General features: G+C 39.3%; 1 protein-coding gene across 2 annotated transcripts in view; it reads right to left on the bottom strand.

Moving 5' to 3' along the window:
- TLN2 (talin 2) overlaps positions 1 to 19,575 on the bottom strand; it is a 202,094-nt gene that overhangs the window by 72,845 nt on the left and 109,674 nt on the right. For both annotated transcript variants that reach the window (XM_026856212.1, XM_026856213.1), the window contains 12 exons: positions 18,229 to 18,409; positions 16,191 to 16,304; positions 15,471 to 15,579; positions 14,586 to 14,794; positions 13,642 to 13,740; positions 11,100 to 11,267; positions 9,316 to 9,610; positions 6,878 to 7,044; positions 5,658 to 5,786; positions 3,989 to 4,102; positions 2,056 to 2,169; positions 573 to 707 (listed from right to left, as the gene is read on the bottom strand). In XM_026856212.1, the coding sequence (XP_026712013.1) occupies positions 573 to 707; positions 2,056 to 2,169; positions 3,989 to 4,102; positions 5,658 to 5,786; positions 6,878 to 7,044; positions 9,316 to 9,610; positions 11,100 to 11,267; positions 13,642 to 13,740; positions 14,586 to 14,794; positions 15,471 to 15,579; positions 16,191 to 16,304; positions 18,229 to 18,409 (1,834 nt within the window). The remainder of the gene's footprint in view (positions 1 to 572; positions 708 to 2,055; positions 2,170 to 3,988; positions 4,103 to 5,657; positions 5,787 to 6,877; positions 7,045 to 9,315; positions 9,611 to 11,099; positions 11,268 to 13,641; positions 13,741 to 14,585; positions 14,795 to 15,470; positions 15,580 to 16,190; positions 16,305 to 18,228; positions 18,410 to 19,575) is intronic.

Here is a 19,575-nt window from a genome sequence, read left to right on the forward strand (position 1 = left end):
AAATTTTAACATTAGCTCAGGTGTAGCCATCTATATGCTGCAATCCTGGTTTTGGGCCTCAGCGTACACAGAAAAAGAGCAGACCTTCCACTTATACTTTTATTGTAAACACATACATAGTTTAGAAATCTATGTATGAAATGCAGACAGCCTCTGGTTCCCTGAATTTTAGGGGTGATAGCTCCAATTCACAATCACAACACTGACCACAGCAGTGCTGTATTGGGGTTCTCCCCAGTTTGGCGGGTGCATGAGATACGCTCCCCTGTCCCTGCTCTCCTTCAGAGCTCAGAGCTATGTGATGCTCTGTGTACACCCATCTTCTGCCTTTCTGGTATGGAACGGGTAGCACAATCTTTTCAGTTTTCTTGCCACCTCCCTCCCCTTTCTATTATGACACAGAAGCCACCTGGGAGTCTGAGCAAACTGCACAAAAAGCAAAACTGAGCAGTGAACACTGCCTGGGCATGAGTCACTCCCTTGGGGGAGATACACTGAGCCAAGCAGGAGGGAGCCTGTGACCACCATCCAAGCCATCTTGCTTTCACCGATTAAAACTAGTATTTACCTACCTTCTGGGAGGCAGTTCGTAGCTCAGCTAAGCTGGTAGCAAGATTCTTTGCACATTGACTTAGCTGCATTGCTGCTGCTTGGTCAGCCACAGTGGGGACTGCAGCTTTCGCAGAAGCCACCATTTTACTTCCAGGCTGTTCAAAGAAAAGCAGTGAACACAATTGGTTTTACTAGCTGATTTTCTTTAAAGGTGGCTTAGGATTCAATAAACAAACTGCTTCCTCCATTCACACACTCATGATGTTTCTAGATTTTCTGTAACAACCACTTCATGCATTTCCTTGCTCCTTAACTATGCACCTTTTAGATCCCAGCCTTTTATTCATATGGTGCACCCTGTCATAATTCCACATTGCAATGTCCTCTGCAGCAGGACTCAGTTTTGATTTACTAGTACAATGACTGCTTCATTGGTACCAATGTTAGCCTGAAGTCTTTGAGTACTCACGTAGACTACTTAAAAATATTTAAATGCGGAGTTTTGCCAGTCAGCATTCATGTGGTACGAGCAGGTCCAAAGGACACAGATGCCAAATTCGTTTCAATGTTTCTAAATACTAAACTCTGTCAGAATTCTATATATTGAAAACTGTAATTCAAGCAATGACTCTTCATAGGGTTTGTTGCTAATACAATTAAAACACTTTGCTTAGTCTCACCATGGTACACACATACAGCCAGAGGGGAGATGGATCATTTTAGTGACTCCAAAGGGAATCATGTAGCAAAATACGCAGAGCAAGAGCATGGTTTGCCATACCTCTGACTATATGAGAACATAAAGAACCTGCTAACAGCAACCAACGAAAGGGTTCATTTCCATTCCACATTTAAGGCAGGACTAACTGCTGCCAAGTAATGATCATGTCAATATATGGGGAATTGGTTTCTTGTAATGTCAACAATAAACCCACAGTTTTGTTATCAATGCTCAATATTTTATCTATTTTTTTAAAGATGTTTTGGAAGAACCACAGATTCAATTTTTGTGTTTTGTTCAAAACTTCAACCAAGACCCATCACATATGCAGGCGAGCAACTAAGAGAACATGGTAATATTCCCTTTTATTTGTGAAGAATTCTGGAGCTTGTTGATGCAACACTAACTTTACCTTTGCTAAGAAAGGTTACAACATCATCTCACATATTCAAATCTCTGCTTAGAAAGATGCTGAATTCTCTCCATCTTGTTTTTTAAACTCTTTCCCCAGAAGGCAAGTGCTACAGCAGTGAATGTTTCTTCTCCAGACACTTCAATTTTCTTGTTACATTTATCCTCAGTTTTGGCAGTTGGCACTGTCCACAAATTCAAGATACTTCAGCCATATGACTTGAGGAACTAAATTCTCCTTAGCTATGGCTCACAGTGATGAACCTCTTTACACGGTTCTTAACAGTTTACTACTTATTTATCACAAATAAAAACATACAAAAACATTTAAAAAAAAGCTTTTTGCTCTGATGGAATCTACTACACTTCACCTGAAGGAAGTTCTGGCTGGAATTTATTAGAGCAAGCTGGGCACTAAGGTCTTCTGCCTGAGCTTGACTTCCTCGTACACCCTGCACCAACTGAGGAATGTGGTCTGCAACATTCTATAATAAAAAAAGGGAAAAGATTTTAGTAGAGAAATAAAAACTCCAAATCCTCTGACACTAAAGCAAGCCCTCTCCCCACCACCCTTAAAGACAGCCCGTAGTGTTCACAGGTAGAATACTCTTGTGCCTTCACAAAATTCACTTTGGATTCCATGGAAATGAATTAATACATGATAGGATTTTTCAGAGATATTCTGCTTTTACTTAAGAAATCTCTATTCAAGCTACTCATTAAAGATTGTACAAGACAACCTAAGATTTTTCTGCAAAATTATGTACACAAAGTATTGTGAATTACTTCCTTTGCATGTTGAAATGCCAGTACTGGAGATGACAGATTTTTCAAGAGAATGTCTTGCTTTCATAAAAACACCATCTTTTCCCAAAGGAAGCACCTCACCCTACTTTTCCTTGACTTCTAACAGTACAAACTTTATAGTTTGGCTGGAGCACTCTGAAGTGTGTATTGCTAAAACTTTATTCCTGGACTGCTCAGACTGATACTCCTTATCCATTCATTTCACAATAACACATACTTCAGCAGTGCAATACAAATTATTTTCCCCTAAAAAAGTAGGTATTGGATATTCTCTGCTATTCAATAAATCATCAGCAAGATCAAATTAGAATGAACTGTAAACACTACATTGAATCAGCTTGCTTTTTTTTAAATTCATACTGAAATAGCAGCTGCTTGAAACACAATCTTGAGATGTACTTGAGCTACCATATCTAATGCCAACATTTCTTAGGATTACCACTGTGACAAGAAATAATTGCTGAATGTTAACGTGGTTTTTAACGATGCCTTCTTTAATGGTTTTCTTCTTGTTCCTCACAAAACTGCTCTTCCAACCAGAACAAAACCCTTTTGCATTCTATTGTCTTTCTCATTTTTTTGTTTAAATGCAATTTCTTTAAAAACCCTGAGGCAACATTAGTCAGAGCTAGAAATTAAGCTGCCAAGTGTAGCTTAAACACAAAAGAGAACAGCTTCTCACCAGACTCTGAATTCCAGCTTGGAACAATAAAAATGTGCTTGATTTCAGGCATACCTTAAAATCTGTGGTTTTGGCAGCTTTAACTTCAAGCTAGAAATCCCGTTAACCCCATAGTAAGGTCTAGCTTACTTTTCACAGTGACATTTAAGGCCCCAATTGCTTGTAGGCTGAACATCAGAATGACAGGATCAGTATTCTTAGTTATATGACCGATTGCTACTTAACCCTTTTTCGTGGAAAATTCAAAGGTTACCTTTATTCTATAGCAAACCTCAGTCCCATTTCACTGCATGCATCATTCAACAGCCTGTTCTGATAATCATAGAGCTACCGGCCTGCTGAAGAGCACACTCACGCGCTGAACGTGTGGCCAAGACTTCTTGCCAGCGTGCAAATATCTGAGCAATTGGATCCCTCCACACAGAGCTTCTAGCACAGCTCTGCATGTAAGTACTGCTGACTGATTTGCAGCAAAACTTTTACTTAAAGCATTTGCTTCAGGTACTTGGCTGTTACTCAACAGACACGTGCTGAGGTATATAAGCCTGTCAGTCCTTTCTAGTAAGCTGGTCACAGGGGCATTTAACAGCGAAGTACTAGGTGGTACTCACAGCAGCTCAGCTTTTCAAAACTGTTCATACAGTAAAGCATAGAAATTACAGATAATACAAAATGTGGTGTTGGTTTTGCTTGTTTGGTGGGTTTTTTCTTTTAAAACTCCTTTTGAGGTTGCAACAGTATTATTATAAAAGCCATCTTTAGTTCTCCAGAAAGCAAAGTTCAAGAGTTATGTCAGTGAGTTGTGATATGTTTACCTTACAGCTCTGCACAAGTTGCTGGTGGGCTGCTGTGTTTTTATTCGAAACAGCTGCATTCTGAGAAGCTGCAATAGTCTGAGTAGCAGCAGCTGCAGCTTGTTTAGCTGCAATCTTTGGAGAAAAAGAAACAGTTAAATCAGTGGTAAAAGTCTGAGTAATTCACAGGATGAAATATATATTATAGGTAACATTGATAGTAACAGCTTTGACAAATTAATACATTATATCCCTTGATTAATTTGATTTGCCTTAAGGAAACCCATGACTGCTCTTCTCAAGATGAAAATGAGCTGAACACTGTTATTCATCTCTAACTTGCCAATAAAGAAAAAGGTGGAACCAGAAGAATTCTAAGCTCTTACTGCTTCATAGCTTAGGTTGCAACATCACTAAGTCAATTACAGAGAGCAGAAATGGTCTAATCAATTAGCTCCACACAAAGAAGGCCAGAGAAAACAGGCAAAGTACATTTAGTGCTTCACACTGCTACATTAACACCTCTGACCACAGACTCAAGGGAGCCAACTTCTACTGAGATTGCTCTATGGCAAAAGCAAAGATACTAAAATGATGCAGAGGTATAAAATACTGGTATTACTGAGTCTAAAAGCACAGAGAAGATGTTCTTCAAATATCTAGGAGTGTTATTATCAACCTCTCCTTATTACAAAATTAAAAATGTAACAATTTATCTGAAGTATTTCAACATATTGTGCAATACTTTTCTTTAACTGGCCCACTGCACGAGTTTCATTCTCATCATTACACATTTCACTCCTTTGTAAGGCAGTATATATTACAACAGCAAACCAGAATGTTCTTTCTATAAAGCTTTTCTGCATGCAGTTAGAAAATTAAAACATCAGCCTTTATTTCCTGAAATATTTCTGATATTTTGTTTTAGCCAGATACAATAATTAAAATGCACTTCTGGAACATGGTTACTTAGATCTCCTCATTTGTCTAATCTCATTGCACTTGAATCAGACTACTGTAAAACCACAGTTGGAAACCAGGAATTAAGAAAGGCTTCTTTTTTTTTTTTTTTTTTTTCCAGAATGGGAAGATCAAACCTTGCCTACAGGACAAACTTCAGAGATATTTTATCCTTAGTGCATGGTAAATTGCCTTTCTCCCCCTTGGCTCTGCTACTAGATACGATGTATCTTTTCACTTTCCTTTCTGCCTCTTTGATTCTCTGAATAACTTAACAGTTTAATTGGATATGCTGCAATTTAACATATCTTTGTACGGAAATTTACAGGAAACTCCGTCATATATACTAATAAAACCACCAAAGGATATTGTGTGTAAATGACAGATCATACAGACAGATTAAAACAGTAATGGAGTAGTTTCAGCTCAGCCTTTTGAAACCTCAGCTGTTCTAATTTTTATGACTAAGCCAGTATCAAATGCCTTCCGAGTCAAATTCTTATACCACTTTACTACATCAGAGATGCAAGTTTCTCAAATTTCTGAGGACTACGGTATCATGTAATAGCATTCTTAATTCCAAGCTTTGTACTCTGGAACTGAGCTTACATTATCATTCTGTGCTTATCACTCTTCCTGAAATATACATTTCCACTTGCTTGAAATTATCTACAGATACCAATTATCAAAATGGAGTAAAGTGAAAATCCAAAAAAATCTACTTTCCAACCTCTAATCTGTTGACAATTTTCTTCTTGATGGCATTCTGTGCAGCTGCATTTGTAGCAACCCGTAGTCCCTCTGCTGCTTCTCTCAGACGCTGCTGTTGATCCTCATTTTCAGGATTGGCTGCAGCTCCCTGCACAAAATTTCAGATCAAAAACCATAAGTCTTAGTAATAAGTTCCTGGAGAAAATGTAGATGAATATCAAGCCTTAGTATCTGCTATATCAGCCTTTATTTTCCTTGTATCATCTTAACCAAAGTTAGAAGAACATTTGAATGTTACAAGGCTTTAAAGTGGAAAAATTATCGCTAGTGCAAAGTTGTTACTGTATCTGTTAAGTACTTTGAGAAAGGGAGTTGAACATTTGCTTCATATACTACAGGTGTTTGGGAAAAAAAGCCTCTTGTAAATTGCTTCCACTATGATCTATACTTTAATGAATGTAGGTTTTGAAAAAAAAATAGTTTTAAAATTCCCAATTCAACATGCCTTTCAGTAACTGCAGTCCAAACCTAGACAAATAGTAAGTTTTCTCCATTTGAAGTCTGAGAAAGTACTGGAAAGTCAAGGATATGCTCTGTAGCCAGGCATATGGACCTTCTAGAGCCCTAGCAGAATAGCTGGCCCTGATCTGTAAAAATCATTTAAGTGCAGGATCTGGGAAACAATTCAAAGAACATATTCCTCCCTAGTGGATTTAAATAGATTTCTAGCACAGGAAGGAAAGAAAAGTTAGGTGTTTGCCTCTCTTGGGAGAGGGGGGGCTGGGGGCATAACAACACAGGCAAGATTCCCCAGGCGGATGAGAAAACTGTTCCTAAGACAGAGGCAGAGTTGCTTTTTTAGTGGCCTTTGTAAGAGATATTTGCAAGATACTGCAATGGGTTTGTCATTCCCTTTGTACTGGTAGATTGGTACAAGACTGCATCACAGTGGTTATGGCTGGTGGTAACTGCCCTGGATGACTTGACTCGTGACCACCCTGCACACAGGCGAGCAAGGCAGTGCAACAATGTTTTTAAAACCAAAAAAAACCCCCAGGTAACTAATAATTTTTTTTTTTCTGAACGTACCTAGGATGTGATTAAATGCAGAACATTTACAGGATAAGAAAAACCATCCCTACTATCAGCCAGATCCTCTCTATAATATCCGACATACCAGCTCTTCTTTGTGTATAACCAGGCAATTGTAAGCTGACAGTTAGTTGATTTTCCTGGTACCTTTGCAGCTTCAACCATGCGAGCTGTAGAATCTGCCAGGAGCTTTGCAGCAGCCAGAAGTTTCTTAGAGTTGTCCATATCAATTTCTGCTTCAGCATCTGACCTCATGGCATTGACAAGATCAGAAGTGGCTTGAGCCAGTACCCGGGCCTGCCGGACCATCTCACCTGTGGTGGACAATTATATTTTTACTTTCCTTCTCTCTGAATTTCAGTTTTGGTTTCAAATGTCATCTCAACAAGACGAAAATAAAGTTAGATTTGCTGAAGCATTATTTTGACTTGAAAACAATACACAAATAGTTTGTAACTTAGAAGCTTCATAAACAAAATCTCGGATCACAACACAAATGTAGGAAACCACTATAGTGGAAATTAAGAAAAAATGTAGTATTTGCATTCTAGATAGCAAGACAAAAAACCAAAAATCAATACTTTAAGGTAGTTTTGAATATACAGTTCAAGGAAGCTCCTGGCCCAGTGGAGACTAATAATTTTGCTTTCAAATTATAGCCAAGATTTCACTCCTTTATTAAAGTTACCCATCTTTCACCTTTTCTTTTGGGGAATTACCTTCTTTCTCATATAAACTAAATGAAGAACTCTGTCAGAAGAGACTCAGCCCCAGTTACCTGGTTTTGGCCAACAATAAGGTGTATATTTGAGACACTGGACTCATGTTCTGGTCATGGTGAAGCACAGAGATGAAACAGCAGTGCTTCTGAACTGGATACATACCACTTCTAGAGCAAATTCATTTGGTCACTAAAACATCACTTGAACTCCTTCATAATAGACTTTAACCCATAAAGCCTTTGGCTTTTGTTAGGTTATCAAATCAAGAAACATGCCTTTGAGTCACAGGCTTCATTCTTTTCAAATGCTTTAAAAAAATAATGGGAAAGAAAACCAAAGCAGCATTTTTCTCATGTGTAAAGGTGACTTATGGGCTTCAGAATTAAATGGCTTCTTACCATGCTCCTCTGCTCAGACACAGGCAAAAAACCCTAAAGTTTCAACTATTTCCCAGTATGTAATTTTGCAATTAAAATTTTTACCAATAATGGCGAATGCAGCTCCCAGTCCAAATATTCCACTTGAGAAAATACCTTTAAATGCCCTTTCTCACAGTATTTAGCAAGTAAATCAAACAGAAAGAATAACCTACTTGAGCAGTAAAATACAGCAATCACAAGCCAAAGTCTCTTTACTGTTAAAACTGCGACCGCAGGAGTGCAATGATAAATTAGAAATACAGACTAGAATCTGAATGCCTTATACCAAAAACTACATATTGCACAACAAGATATTCGACTGAATATATAGACTGAAAATATACAAGATATCAACATACAAGATCATCTCTTCTACTGCATCCTTCTGTACAGAAGCTGAATTGTAAGTGACAGCTAAACATAAAATTTTACATGCTTTCCTGTGCACATCGACCACAATTAAATTCCTTAGGATAGCTACGGAACATTAGAAAACTTTTTTCACAGCTTTCTGTGCAAAGAATGAGTGGTTTATCAAACATTCCTGTGCATCTTTTAAAAATTCTAATCACTCAGAAAAGAAAATTCACTCATAAAGAAGATTCTAGGGACAAAATACACTGAGAATTTCAGTAATTATTTCCTTGCACACGTTCCTCTAGAAGAGTGCTGTATGGCTGAAATGACAGTTCCTTAAAAAGAAACTTCTTAAAGTTTTACCTCTTACACGTTAACAGCCAAGGTGACTCTACAGTAAAAGATTAGTTTGTTCATATTGACTGTAATGTGAATACAACTGTGACTGAAATATTTTCTTTCCTGTCCTTGCATTTATGTAGCACTAAAGAAAAAACCCAAAACCATAATGTTAATCGTAACTGCTTTTTCAAAACTAATTGCGTTTTAAACTTCCTATGAATCATCTTGATTTCAAGTTGATACTGCCCCTTCACACTGTTGCTATTTCATAACATTTATAAATACTGAAATGTCACCATTCTAAGTAATTCACAGGTTCTTTACTAAAAATCCATATTGGACCACTTATATGTTAGACATCTCAAGATCTGGTTGGTTCTAAAGGCTGCACATTTTAGAAACATCACAGGAAAAAACAGAAGTTTTAAGACCTACAACAAATCTATGCATAATAAAAGCAATCACTGGGAAGTATCCAACCAGGTACCTGTCTTCATATTTGGAGAAAACAGACAAAATATTACAGTATTCCTTTAGCATGATATTGATCGTTTTCACAGAATCTTCATTCTGTCTGACAGATACGTGCATTTCGCTAATTTAATATTACGTGTTGAATGACTAGCCATTGTGACAGCACTAGCCTAGAAGCACAGTGCACTTCATAGAAGGTTTTTTATTTGCATTATCTGAAATGTGCACATCTCTGAATTGTGAAAAGTGACTGTCCATTAGAGACACTTACCAGCATCTCCCATCGAACTGAAAATACTCTCTGTGACACACATGATGGTGTCCGTAGCCTGGTCGTAGCGTCCAATAGGCTCTCCCCTGCTTGCAAACTGGCGGACGTGCTGCAAGAGGTCATTCAGGGCTTGGCTGACGATGCTGGCAGCTGCACTGACCTGTTTCAGTAACTCAGTGTCATCCGTGGCAGCCTGGCAGGCCCTCACACAGTTCTCCACTGAACGGTCTACCAGTTTTCCTGCTTCAATCAGCTGTTCCTGACACACTGGAGAGCTGATGGTGGGACTCACAACCTGCATGGGGAAATGACACAAAGCATTCAGAGAAGGCTTATTTGCAAATTTCCTAACTACTAAGTGAAACTTCTACAACATTAGTTTTTAATCTTTAACCTCTCTGTTTTCCTCAGAGAGAAAACTCTGAAAGTGAGTATTAAAATGGTAGCTTCAGACATCTAGACTGGGAATCCGGGCTCTGAATATCATTAACTTAATCTCAGTGCTGAGAATAGAGGCTCACACCTTGTTTCATGCTTCTTCAGCAGCTACTGAACTGAGAAAACACTAGACAGTGGTTCAGGAGGGTAGGCATGGGCCAAACTCCTCCAGAGTAACTACATCCACTGGCAGACTTCTGTACCCTGGATTTCCAAATAAAATAAAATATAAATTCAAATTGGTCTTGTAAAGCCTTCTTATATCAGCCTTTTGTTTGTTTAAATAAAAGTAGTGCTTGGCACAAGGCAAACAACATTCTACTTCTGAAGCCACAAGACAAGTAGTAAACCCTGTAATCTACACATTAGAAACAACCCTCCCCCATTTTGTTCAGGCATATCCAGACAGCTTTTAGCAATGGGAACACTATGCATATCTTACGAGGAAAACAGGATGCCACTGGGTGTCTTATGCCAACTGAAGAAATTCACAAGCAGCAAGAACATCGAGTCCAAATAATGAAAATGCATATATATGCATTACAAAAAGCCCTTGCAGCCAGAGAAATATAATAGAAAATATTGAATGTTTAATACCTAATATTGGCTATTCATTTTAATGTAAACCCTCTAGAGATTTCGTAACAGTTAAATGCCCATTTCCCTGCAAAGGATGACACTGCAGACTTCAAAAGCAGCATCCAAGTAGGAAACGCAAACTACCTCATTTTTAAAATTAAATCTTTTATTTATTTATTTTCAAGGAAAAAAAGGCTGCAGAAGACATGACAATCCAATTGCAGACTTCAGAATTTGAGGTCTGATCTCAATTCCTTTGTAATTTGCTTAGACTGAAAATCAGTACTTGGCAAAAAGCAACAGATCTATTAAAACAATGGGCTACTGTAAATTAGTGCAAATATATTTAATGTCAGCGATCACCAAATTGATGCTATTTTCAGCAAGAATACCAACTTCTAATTACTTAGCTTTAGCTTTGGTGAAGCCACCCTAATTCTAGGCTTTATTAGAAATCTTACATAGTCCCCCAAACAAACTGTGCTTCTTGAACAAATATTTTTTACTTTTTTATTTTGTCAATATTAGTAACTTATCAGATGGGCTCTGTTATCTGTGGAACCTTCTCTGGAGATTACAGCAACACTTCACATCCTCTGCACTCCTGATTGCCACTGCTATACATGACAATTTATTAATCAACTTTGATACTGCATAAATCTAGAGCTATGATATTAACACAGTGTACTGCTTGAGACTGCTGGAAATGCACAGAAGCATACACTTGAAACGATGCCTTGTCACCTCACAATCACTACTAGCCTCACCTTTGCACAAGCCACAAGCTGGGAAGTAGAGAGTGCACACTGTGTAGCAGCAGCAATGACCCTGTTCTGCAGGACTGTATCCTCAGCGACCTGTGCTACATTCTTGGCCTTCAGCACTAACATGGCAGCAGCGTTGGCAACAGCTTTGGCCAGACTCATCAGAACATCCTGGTAAAATAAAGGAAAAACTCAGTCTTGTGAGCAAAAATAGTAAATACTTTCTATATATTAAGATCAAGTTTTCTGAAGGTAAGAAGTTCTCTTGTATGAAAACTTAAAACAGTTTAATGTAAAGCAGCAAATATGACTGCTACTCAGAAAACTCGACAGTTTTCTGTTCTCAGTATAACTATTCCTCTATTTACATTATCAAAGTTACTGGACTGAATGCGTATGGACTGTCAAATTTTGAATTCTCTCAGAGTCTTTAAGAACAAATCCGTGTCACAAACTGCAATGTGCTTATCTTTACTTCCTCAGAACACACTGTTAGTACAAAAACATCTGGAGGTCACCACTAAACATGTGATAAATATCTGCAATAAGGATGACAACCTCAAAGAGCAAAGTGCTGAAGATAGACAGTACTTGAGTTAATACTAATTAAAGTATTTAATTGTTCTTAACAGTAACAACAACTGCCACTCCATTTTTGAAAATGCCATTTCCAACCACAGTATTTCCTTGTCCATGATGTAAATACAGCCCTATAAATTATTGCTCAAAAATATAACTCAAAACAGGTCTTAATTCCAGAACATTTCTCCCTCATACAAAAATTTAGTTAACTCTTAAACTGCAAAATTAAACACAGTCATGTGTTAATTCTTGTAATGAAAAAGTTCAGAAATTTTTTTCCCGTTTCCCCACTTAAAATGCTACATTCCGTATAGCTCAGTTTTTTAGTGGGATGGAGTCTTCCTAATGCCTCTACTGTTAAAATGACCTGGTTTTCCTGTAAAAAGATACTACAGATACACTTATGCTAATTTTAACTTCACAGCAGAAAGTAAGCCTTGGATTTCAAAAATTAAGAACACCGGTTTTCATTTTGGTTTTAGGGTATTAAAACATGATAAACCATCCCTCTCCTTACCCACCTTCTCCGACACTCCATAGCACTTATCAGAATGTTTAGGTTCTTTCTCTTAGCCAAGAAAGAGAGGGCCACAATACATACTCCACTAGGAACACAAATGAGAACTCTGATGAAATTTGTAGGCAGATTCACTAGTGGATCAAGTGTTTAAAGTGGCCTGTTAGTTGTATTAGCAGACATCTTACATACAGTGCACTCCAGAAATCTATCTGTGGCTTTAAATTACTTCCCCTTGGTTGTGGTACAAATCTGCTCTTGGCATTCAGTGAAAAAAATCCAGACATGTTCTTAACAGAACATTTTAAGAACAATGGTTTTAATAACAGTGTTAGCTATTAGCAGTTTGTCATACAGGCATTATGATTTGATAATTGATAATACTAATCATCTTAAATAAATTATGTTTTAATTACAGTAATTTTCTTCTACTCAGTTTACCAAAATGTTATGTAAAATTTTGGTTTACAAGCATACAAACAGATAAAGCAAACACTTCTGGGAAAACCACTAAATTTAATGAGAAGACATACTCATTCTTTATTAATAAACATTCATTCATTCTTCATAAATACATGGCATAATAGGTCATTAGCCTGCAAAGACAGTGCAACACGAAGAAGGGCAATGGTTGAAGTTGTCTGTGTGCATGTGCAACCTTTAATATACTGCTTTCCACCAAATCCCTACAGCATTCAGAACAATTGATAAGACTACATGTGGCCCTGGAAAACTCAATCATAATCTTGCATCTGATACAGTGTACTTAGTGAAGACAGGCAGAGTTTTAAAAAGTTATTTGCTGTTCCTTATTTTCTGTGTCTGATTTGGCACTGTGCGATATAACTTGCACTCTGCTGCAACTGAAGCAAATGGGAACTGTGATTCAAACATATCAAGTGTGACACAATGTCAAGAATTTGAGAGATCCACAGATCATAGGGTATCTCAGATTAGCAGATCGCTAGACTTCTATGCCCAATTTTCCATCTGTAAAATGGAATGACAATTCCAGATCCTACAGGAAAGCTATAAAAAATGTTACCCATACAACACTGAGGTATTGAAAGTCACCACAAATGAAGCCAATGATGAAGGTAGTGATGAAAGTAAAAACTAGAGTAGAATTTGAAAAGCAAGAGTCTGACTGGTATGCAAACAGCATGAGCCATGCATTTTAAACACAGGGGGGAGTACAGTGCAAACAGCTCTCCATGAAGAGAAAGCATCTCTATGATGCACAGAATGAAGTAGGGTTTCCTATGAAATCAGCACACTCTGATTGTGTAATTAAAAACAATTTCATAATGGATTAACCTCAATTAGCACTGAGAAATTTCAAATCTAGCATTGCCTAACCTCACTTCGGGAAGCCTGGTTTTATGCAGCGGCCTCCTCATTAGAAAGCTGCACAGTTCTGACAGTGACAAGCAACCCTCTCATTACCTGGAACCTTTCATCTGTTTCATTCTCTCCAATTTGTCTCAGTAGCTCCCCACTTGCTTGTCCAATGCTTCCAGCTGCAGTCAAAACTGTCTGTCGAGGCTGGAAAAATATAATGGTAAAATACATTAATTCAAAGAAAATAAGCTTTACTTGAATTTTAGATTTCCTCAAGGAACTTCTGCATTAGCATGCAATCAATGTGGCTAAAAAAAAATAATTACACAACCGAAATACTTTGGAAAAATCTACTTTTCCACATAAACAACTGCACACTCATATTTCAGGGGTTTCATCAGACGTGCTCCCAGAGGACATGTAAAGAATTTTGAAGAACCTGAATAGACACTGCTGCAATAAATCCAAGGATAATTAAGGATGAACAGTCAATATACCAACCAATCTGAAACATCAGGAGATTTCATGTTCTTCAAAACATAAATACCTGAAGAGATCTAAGGCAAATGGGCTGCAGACTCCAACTCATAACAAACTGATCAAGCCTGGTCAGTACTAATCTCGTTTCTGGAAAACTACAACAGAAGGATTAACTTCTCATTTTATATATCAAAGTAGACAAAGACAGTAAAAAAAAAAAAAAAAAAAAAAAAAAAAAAAAAAAGGAGTGCCTCTCCACTTCCTATTAAACTGAGTTATAGTACTGTTTGAAATGTTTCTAAAAGAGAATACAGTATCCAGATAGATTAACTACTTATTACACAAATCAATTAACCTCTGCATATAACAGAACATTCTAATATCAAGGTGCAAGACTTAAAGGCATAAAGACAGAGACAGATGTAGTAATAAGAAGTAGTCCAAAGAACTGCTTGTACAGGGGACATTATGTGGCACTGAGCAGGTGAAGCTTAGAAGCTAACATGTCTCAAAAAAAGCCAAAGCCATGCTCTTCAAAGAGGAAACTTGAGAAGTTTCCATCTACTCACCTCTCCTGAAGTAGGCTGCACAGCCTTCAGCAAGTCTGAGACAGCACTGGCCAATGTTCGAGCAGCTTTCAGGAGGTCTTCTCCACTTCCAACTTCATCATCCATGAGAGCAGCAAGCAGTTTCACACCTTTAGACATCTCAGTGAGGTTGGAAGAGATGGTTGTAATTGCACATCCCACAGCAGTGTAATCCGTGTCAACTGGGTCCCCTGTAGAGCAAATAGTTTTTCATGATCAGAATGCTTTAGTGGTTACAGGAAAAAGAGGCAGCTACCACAAACTACACTCTGCTGAGAGACAAAAGAGACATTTCAAGATAGCCAAGGACTGCCTACTGAGTAATTTCATTATCACTTTAAAAACATAGACTTATAATTTTTCCAACTTCTACATTTCTTCTACGAGAATTTATCTTCTAACACAATTTTTCTTCCTTCAATGCAATTTGCTGAGAAGACCACAGTTTCAGCTATCTTTCAACACTGAAGGAACCCAAGGTAATACAGTATTGACCTCTGTAAGCCACTCACAGCTCCTTCAACTTGTAATTTGCTGAAGAAAAAACCCACTGTCAATAAACATATAATTTCTTTCTAACAACTGTCAGATCAATAATGCTTTTTTGTAATAACCTTGCAAACACTCTCTGCTTTACTCAAATAAGCTACATTTTATCATCACCAATGGTCATACCAGATATACTGAAGATACAAAAATTGCAGTGGGAGGGACATAAAGCTTGTTCCCCACATCAATGCACTTAACTATTGGGAGTATTTTGAAAAAAATTTTTCTCCAGCTGTCCTATACTCAGTCCCTACATTACCTGAATTAGACTGATAAATAACTAGGATACTGCAAGGAAATCCTTCCCTTGAAATTTACCTGCTGTAAGGTTAACAACAGATGCAGTTCCTGCAGTGATAGCATCAACCTGAGAGTGTATTTCATGTTTTGATTCATCAACCTTGTTCTGAACCCATACTCTTGATGCCTGAAGAGCAATAACAAAACCAAGAATTAAGGATTGCAGTAAGTTTCTGTAAGAGGAGATACTATGTAAATCTCCCGTTCCTTCATGAACATTTAAAAGGAAAACAGAGAACAACCAAGCCCTTAAAGTGAAATATCCAAGCAAGCATTTTCTTTCGCTGAATCATTCACTACAGAATTGCTATCACATTTCAACAGCTGAAATGCCATCAACAGTGCACCCATGAAGGCTAAACACTCTTGACTGGCAGTTCCCCATAAGCAATAGTCTCTTGATCTGTCCTCCTACCTTAATCTGATCAAGAACAACAGAACCATATTCTGCTCTTATTTTTAAAGTGTCTGGGAGGCAGTCACTTCCACCATAAATACTGGCCATAGTTTGTATTTAATTGTACACATGCACATAAACCAAACAGGATTCCAGACATGGTTATGCAAGGAAGTCTGCTACATCTAATCTCAGGAGACTGATTAGAGTGAGGTGGAACACTGTACATTCATTCTTTAAAGAGAGCACAAAATTTTACTCTCACTTTAAAAGCTTTAGTGATACCACTGTCTAACCCAAAGCATTAAGATCCATTTCTATGAGGAATTAGAAAAACTCACCATGTCCTGCCCTAGAGGTGGTAGGTTATCAACTTCACTGAGGTCAGCTTGTGCCTGTTGAACAGCATGCATACTGGTATTAATAGTCCCCATCAAGGCCTGCTGAGCTGAGGTCTGAAAGGCAAAACAAGGAGGTGGCTGTGTGCTGTGTTCTAAATGGCACTTCAAGCAGATGTTACATATGCATGAAGAGAAAGTGACTGACAACAATCCAGCAATCACACCAGGCCATTTCAGACAGCTAGCTTTTTCCTGGTGTAAAAGAGAAAGCAGAGCTCTCGAACACTCCTCTCAGTCTTGATTCTGCCTATGCTATTTTATAGTCCTCTTTACTTGCACACATTTATAAAATGCTGAACTTCTTCGGATCAAACGATGCCCACCAGACAAACACAAAACCACCAAACTGTCTTACTGACTTGCAGTCTGAAAACGTGAACATGAAAACTGCATTTGCTTCTAGGATGTCATTGATTTCCTAGAACAGCCTACAAACGTAATCAAGGATGGTTCTAAAACTAAATTGCTACCAAGATGCACAAGCTAACAGAAAACTGAAGGGGTTTAGGCAAAGCAGGATGGCTATCTGTATTGGGTGTCTGTGGCACAGTTTTGGCTGCAGGGGTGGCCTTTGTGAGAAGAGGCCAGGGGCTGCCCCATGCCAGGCACAGCTGGTTCTAGACAGCTCCAAGAGACCCACCGCAGGGCACCGCTGAGCCAGCAGCCAAGCTGGTGGCACCTCTGGGAAAACGTCAGTCAGAAAGGGTAAAACATCACATGGCAGCGAGGGGGGGAAAAAAGTTCAAGAAACTACCCTGCAAACACCAATGTCTGAGAAGGATTGGGAGGAGGTGCTCCAGGCAGTGGAGCAGATTCCCCAGCAGCCCGTGGGAGAGACCACGGTGGAGCAGGTATTTCCCTGCAGTGTGCAGAGAGGGCCATGCTGGAGCAGAAATCCACGCTGCAGCCCACAGAGGCCCCCACACTGCAGCAGGTGGTTATTTCCCTGAAAGAAACTACAGCCTATGGAGAGTCCATGCTGGAGCAGGTTCAGGACAGAAACTGCTGCACATGGCAGACCCACACTGGAGCAGGCTCTCCAGAAAGGAACTGCACCTCTTAGGGGACCCAGACTGGAGCCAGTTTATTCAGAAGCACTGCAGCCCATAGGAAGGACCCATGCTGGAGCTGAGGAAAAGTTTGAGGAGGAAGAAGCATCAGAAAGGGGTGGTTATGAACTGACCTCTTGGGAGCTGGGAGTATTCAGGAATTAAGGAGTAAAGTTGAGTCTGGATAAAACAAGGGGGTGGTGGGAAGGTGTTTTAGTTTTTGTCAGTTTCTCACCATCCGACTCTATTTTAATTGACAAAAAATTAATTTTCCCCAAGTTGAGTCTGTTTTACACATGAAGGTAATCAGTGATATCCCTGTCTTTATCTTGACCTATGTTGAGATAAAACTTTTAAAATCTTATTTCTGCCCCTCCCCACCCCCCCAGTCTTGTTGAGCAGGAGAGAAAAAGCAGCTCAATGGGCATTTGGCAATAAGCCAAAGTCAACTCACTACACATACTACACTTACAGTGATATGTCATGATCTTAAGCACTGATTATATTCCTACAGCCTGTTTAGGGCTTTTGATAGTCTTTTACTTTAAATGAGAAAATTCAGCATCAGCTTTAAGCCTGCTAAGAAATTCTAAACTGGTGGGCTAGTGATAAGATAAACATAAGCCTTTTTCTAAAAATTGCTTACTTTTGCCAGTCTTTAAACCTTTTTTTCCTAACCCATAAATGCTAGTTTAACTACTCAGAAGAGCTGGCTTTTTAAAGAAAACAAAGAAGTAAGTCAGAATGTGATATCCTAAATATCTAAGGGATGTTCAAAACATATGTTTAGTAGGACAGCCAGGAAGTCACAGTCAATATCCTCCTCCTGCTCTTAGTAATATGAACAACATACTGTTTCTGACTACTTGCTGCACAGACAAGTTTCAAATGCAAAAAAGTTTCAAATACAAAACAAGGAGGCTTCTCACAAGCGGGGGCATATGTCCTCTGTGCATTTGACCAATTGTGACTTGTTGCTGAGGAGAAGGCATGATGCCAATGTTGAAAGTCTCTGGGCCACTGGACCCTGAACGCATAACAGCTGGTAGTGCCACAGAGCCATGCTCCACCTTCCCTGTTCGGTTGAACTGCTGTTGCAAGATGGTAGATCTAAAGAAAAAAACAAAACAAAACACAACACAAAGAATTAATTAGCTCCTGCAAATCAAGTACTTTCTTTCTAACCATTTTATAACATATTAGAAAAAAACTAATCTGGGCCTTTTGGCAGATTTAATACTAGTAGCACTAATGAGCAGGCACTGGGGAAAGAAGGCAATGTGCACTTTTGGTATATGTGGTACAATACCTTTACCCCTTTAAAATGCATGACAGACAAAACCAGAACAAGGTTTATGGCGTAACAACTGCTTTGTGTCAGTTGTATCGTTGGCTGATCAAAAGAAAATAGAAGCATTAACCCGGCAGAGGAGATGTATTTTGCAAGCAATCCCGAGATTTGGGATAAAAACTAACATTCTTCCCTCTTTATACACACATGCACACACAGTAGTTGCTAATAATCTGGCACCCTATCAGATAGTGGACTGGGAGGCAGCATACTTTTATGCACATCCATGGTCATGAACTGCTGTGCTGAGTTTGTGTGTGTGGTGGGGCTTTTGGTAGCAGGGGAGGGGGCTACAGCAGTGGCCCTTGAGAGAAGCTTCTCAAAGCTCCCTCGGCTCTGGGCAAGGTTGAACTGTAGTGACGGTGGCCACGCCTCTGTGGTAAGGTATTTAAGATTGGAAACCTGGAAGGAAGAATGGGAGTTGTGAGGAGTTGTGGTGAGGGAGACACCTCTGCAAACTGAGGTCAGTGAAAGAGAGAAGAAAGATGGGGAGGTCTGCCCTTCAGCCTGTGGTGAGAGGGCCGGCTGTGCCCTGCAGCCCGTGGGGGTCACCGGGGCAGCAGATGCCGACCTGCAGCCCGGGGAGGACCCCATGCCGGAGCAGGGGCTGCGCCCAAATAAATTTGGGACTCTGTGGGAAGCCCCCGCTGTTGTAATTCACTGCTGGGAGGGCTGACACACGTGGGAGGGACCCACACTGGAGCAGTTGGGGAAGAGCTGCAGCCTGTGGGAAGGACTCACGTTGGAGAAGTTCATGGAGGACTGTCTGCCCTGGGAGGGACACCATGTGGGAGCAGGGGAAGAGTGTGAGGAGTCCTCCCCCTGAGGAGGAAGGAGCAGCAGAGACAATGGGTGATGGACTGACCACAACCCCATCCCCTGGTTCCCTACGCCATTCTCAGGAAGAAGGTGGAGAAACCAGGAG

The sequence above is a fragment of the Athene cunicularia genome (assembly GCF_003259725.1).
Source record: "Athene cunicularia isolate RWA chromosome 10 unlocalized genomic scaffold, athCun1 chr10_part1, whole genome shotgun sequence".
In the NCBI taxonomy this organism is placed as follows: Eukaryota; Metazoa; Chordata; class Aves; order Strigiformes; family Strigidae; genus Athene; species Athene cunicularia.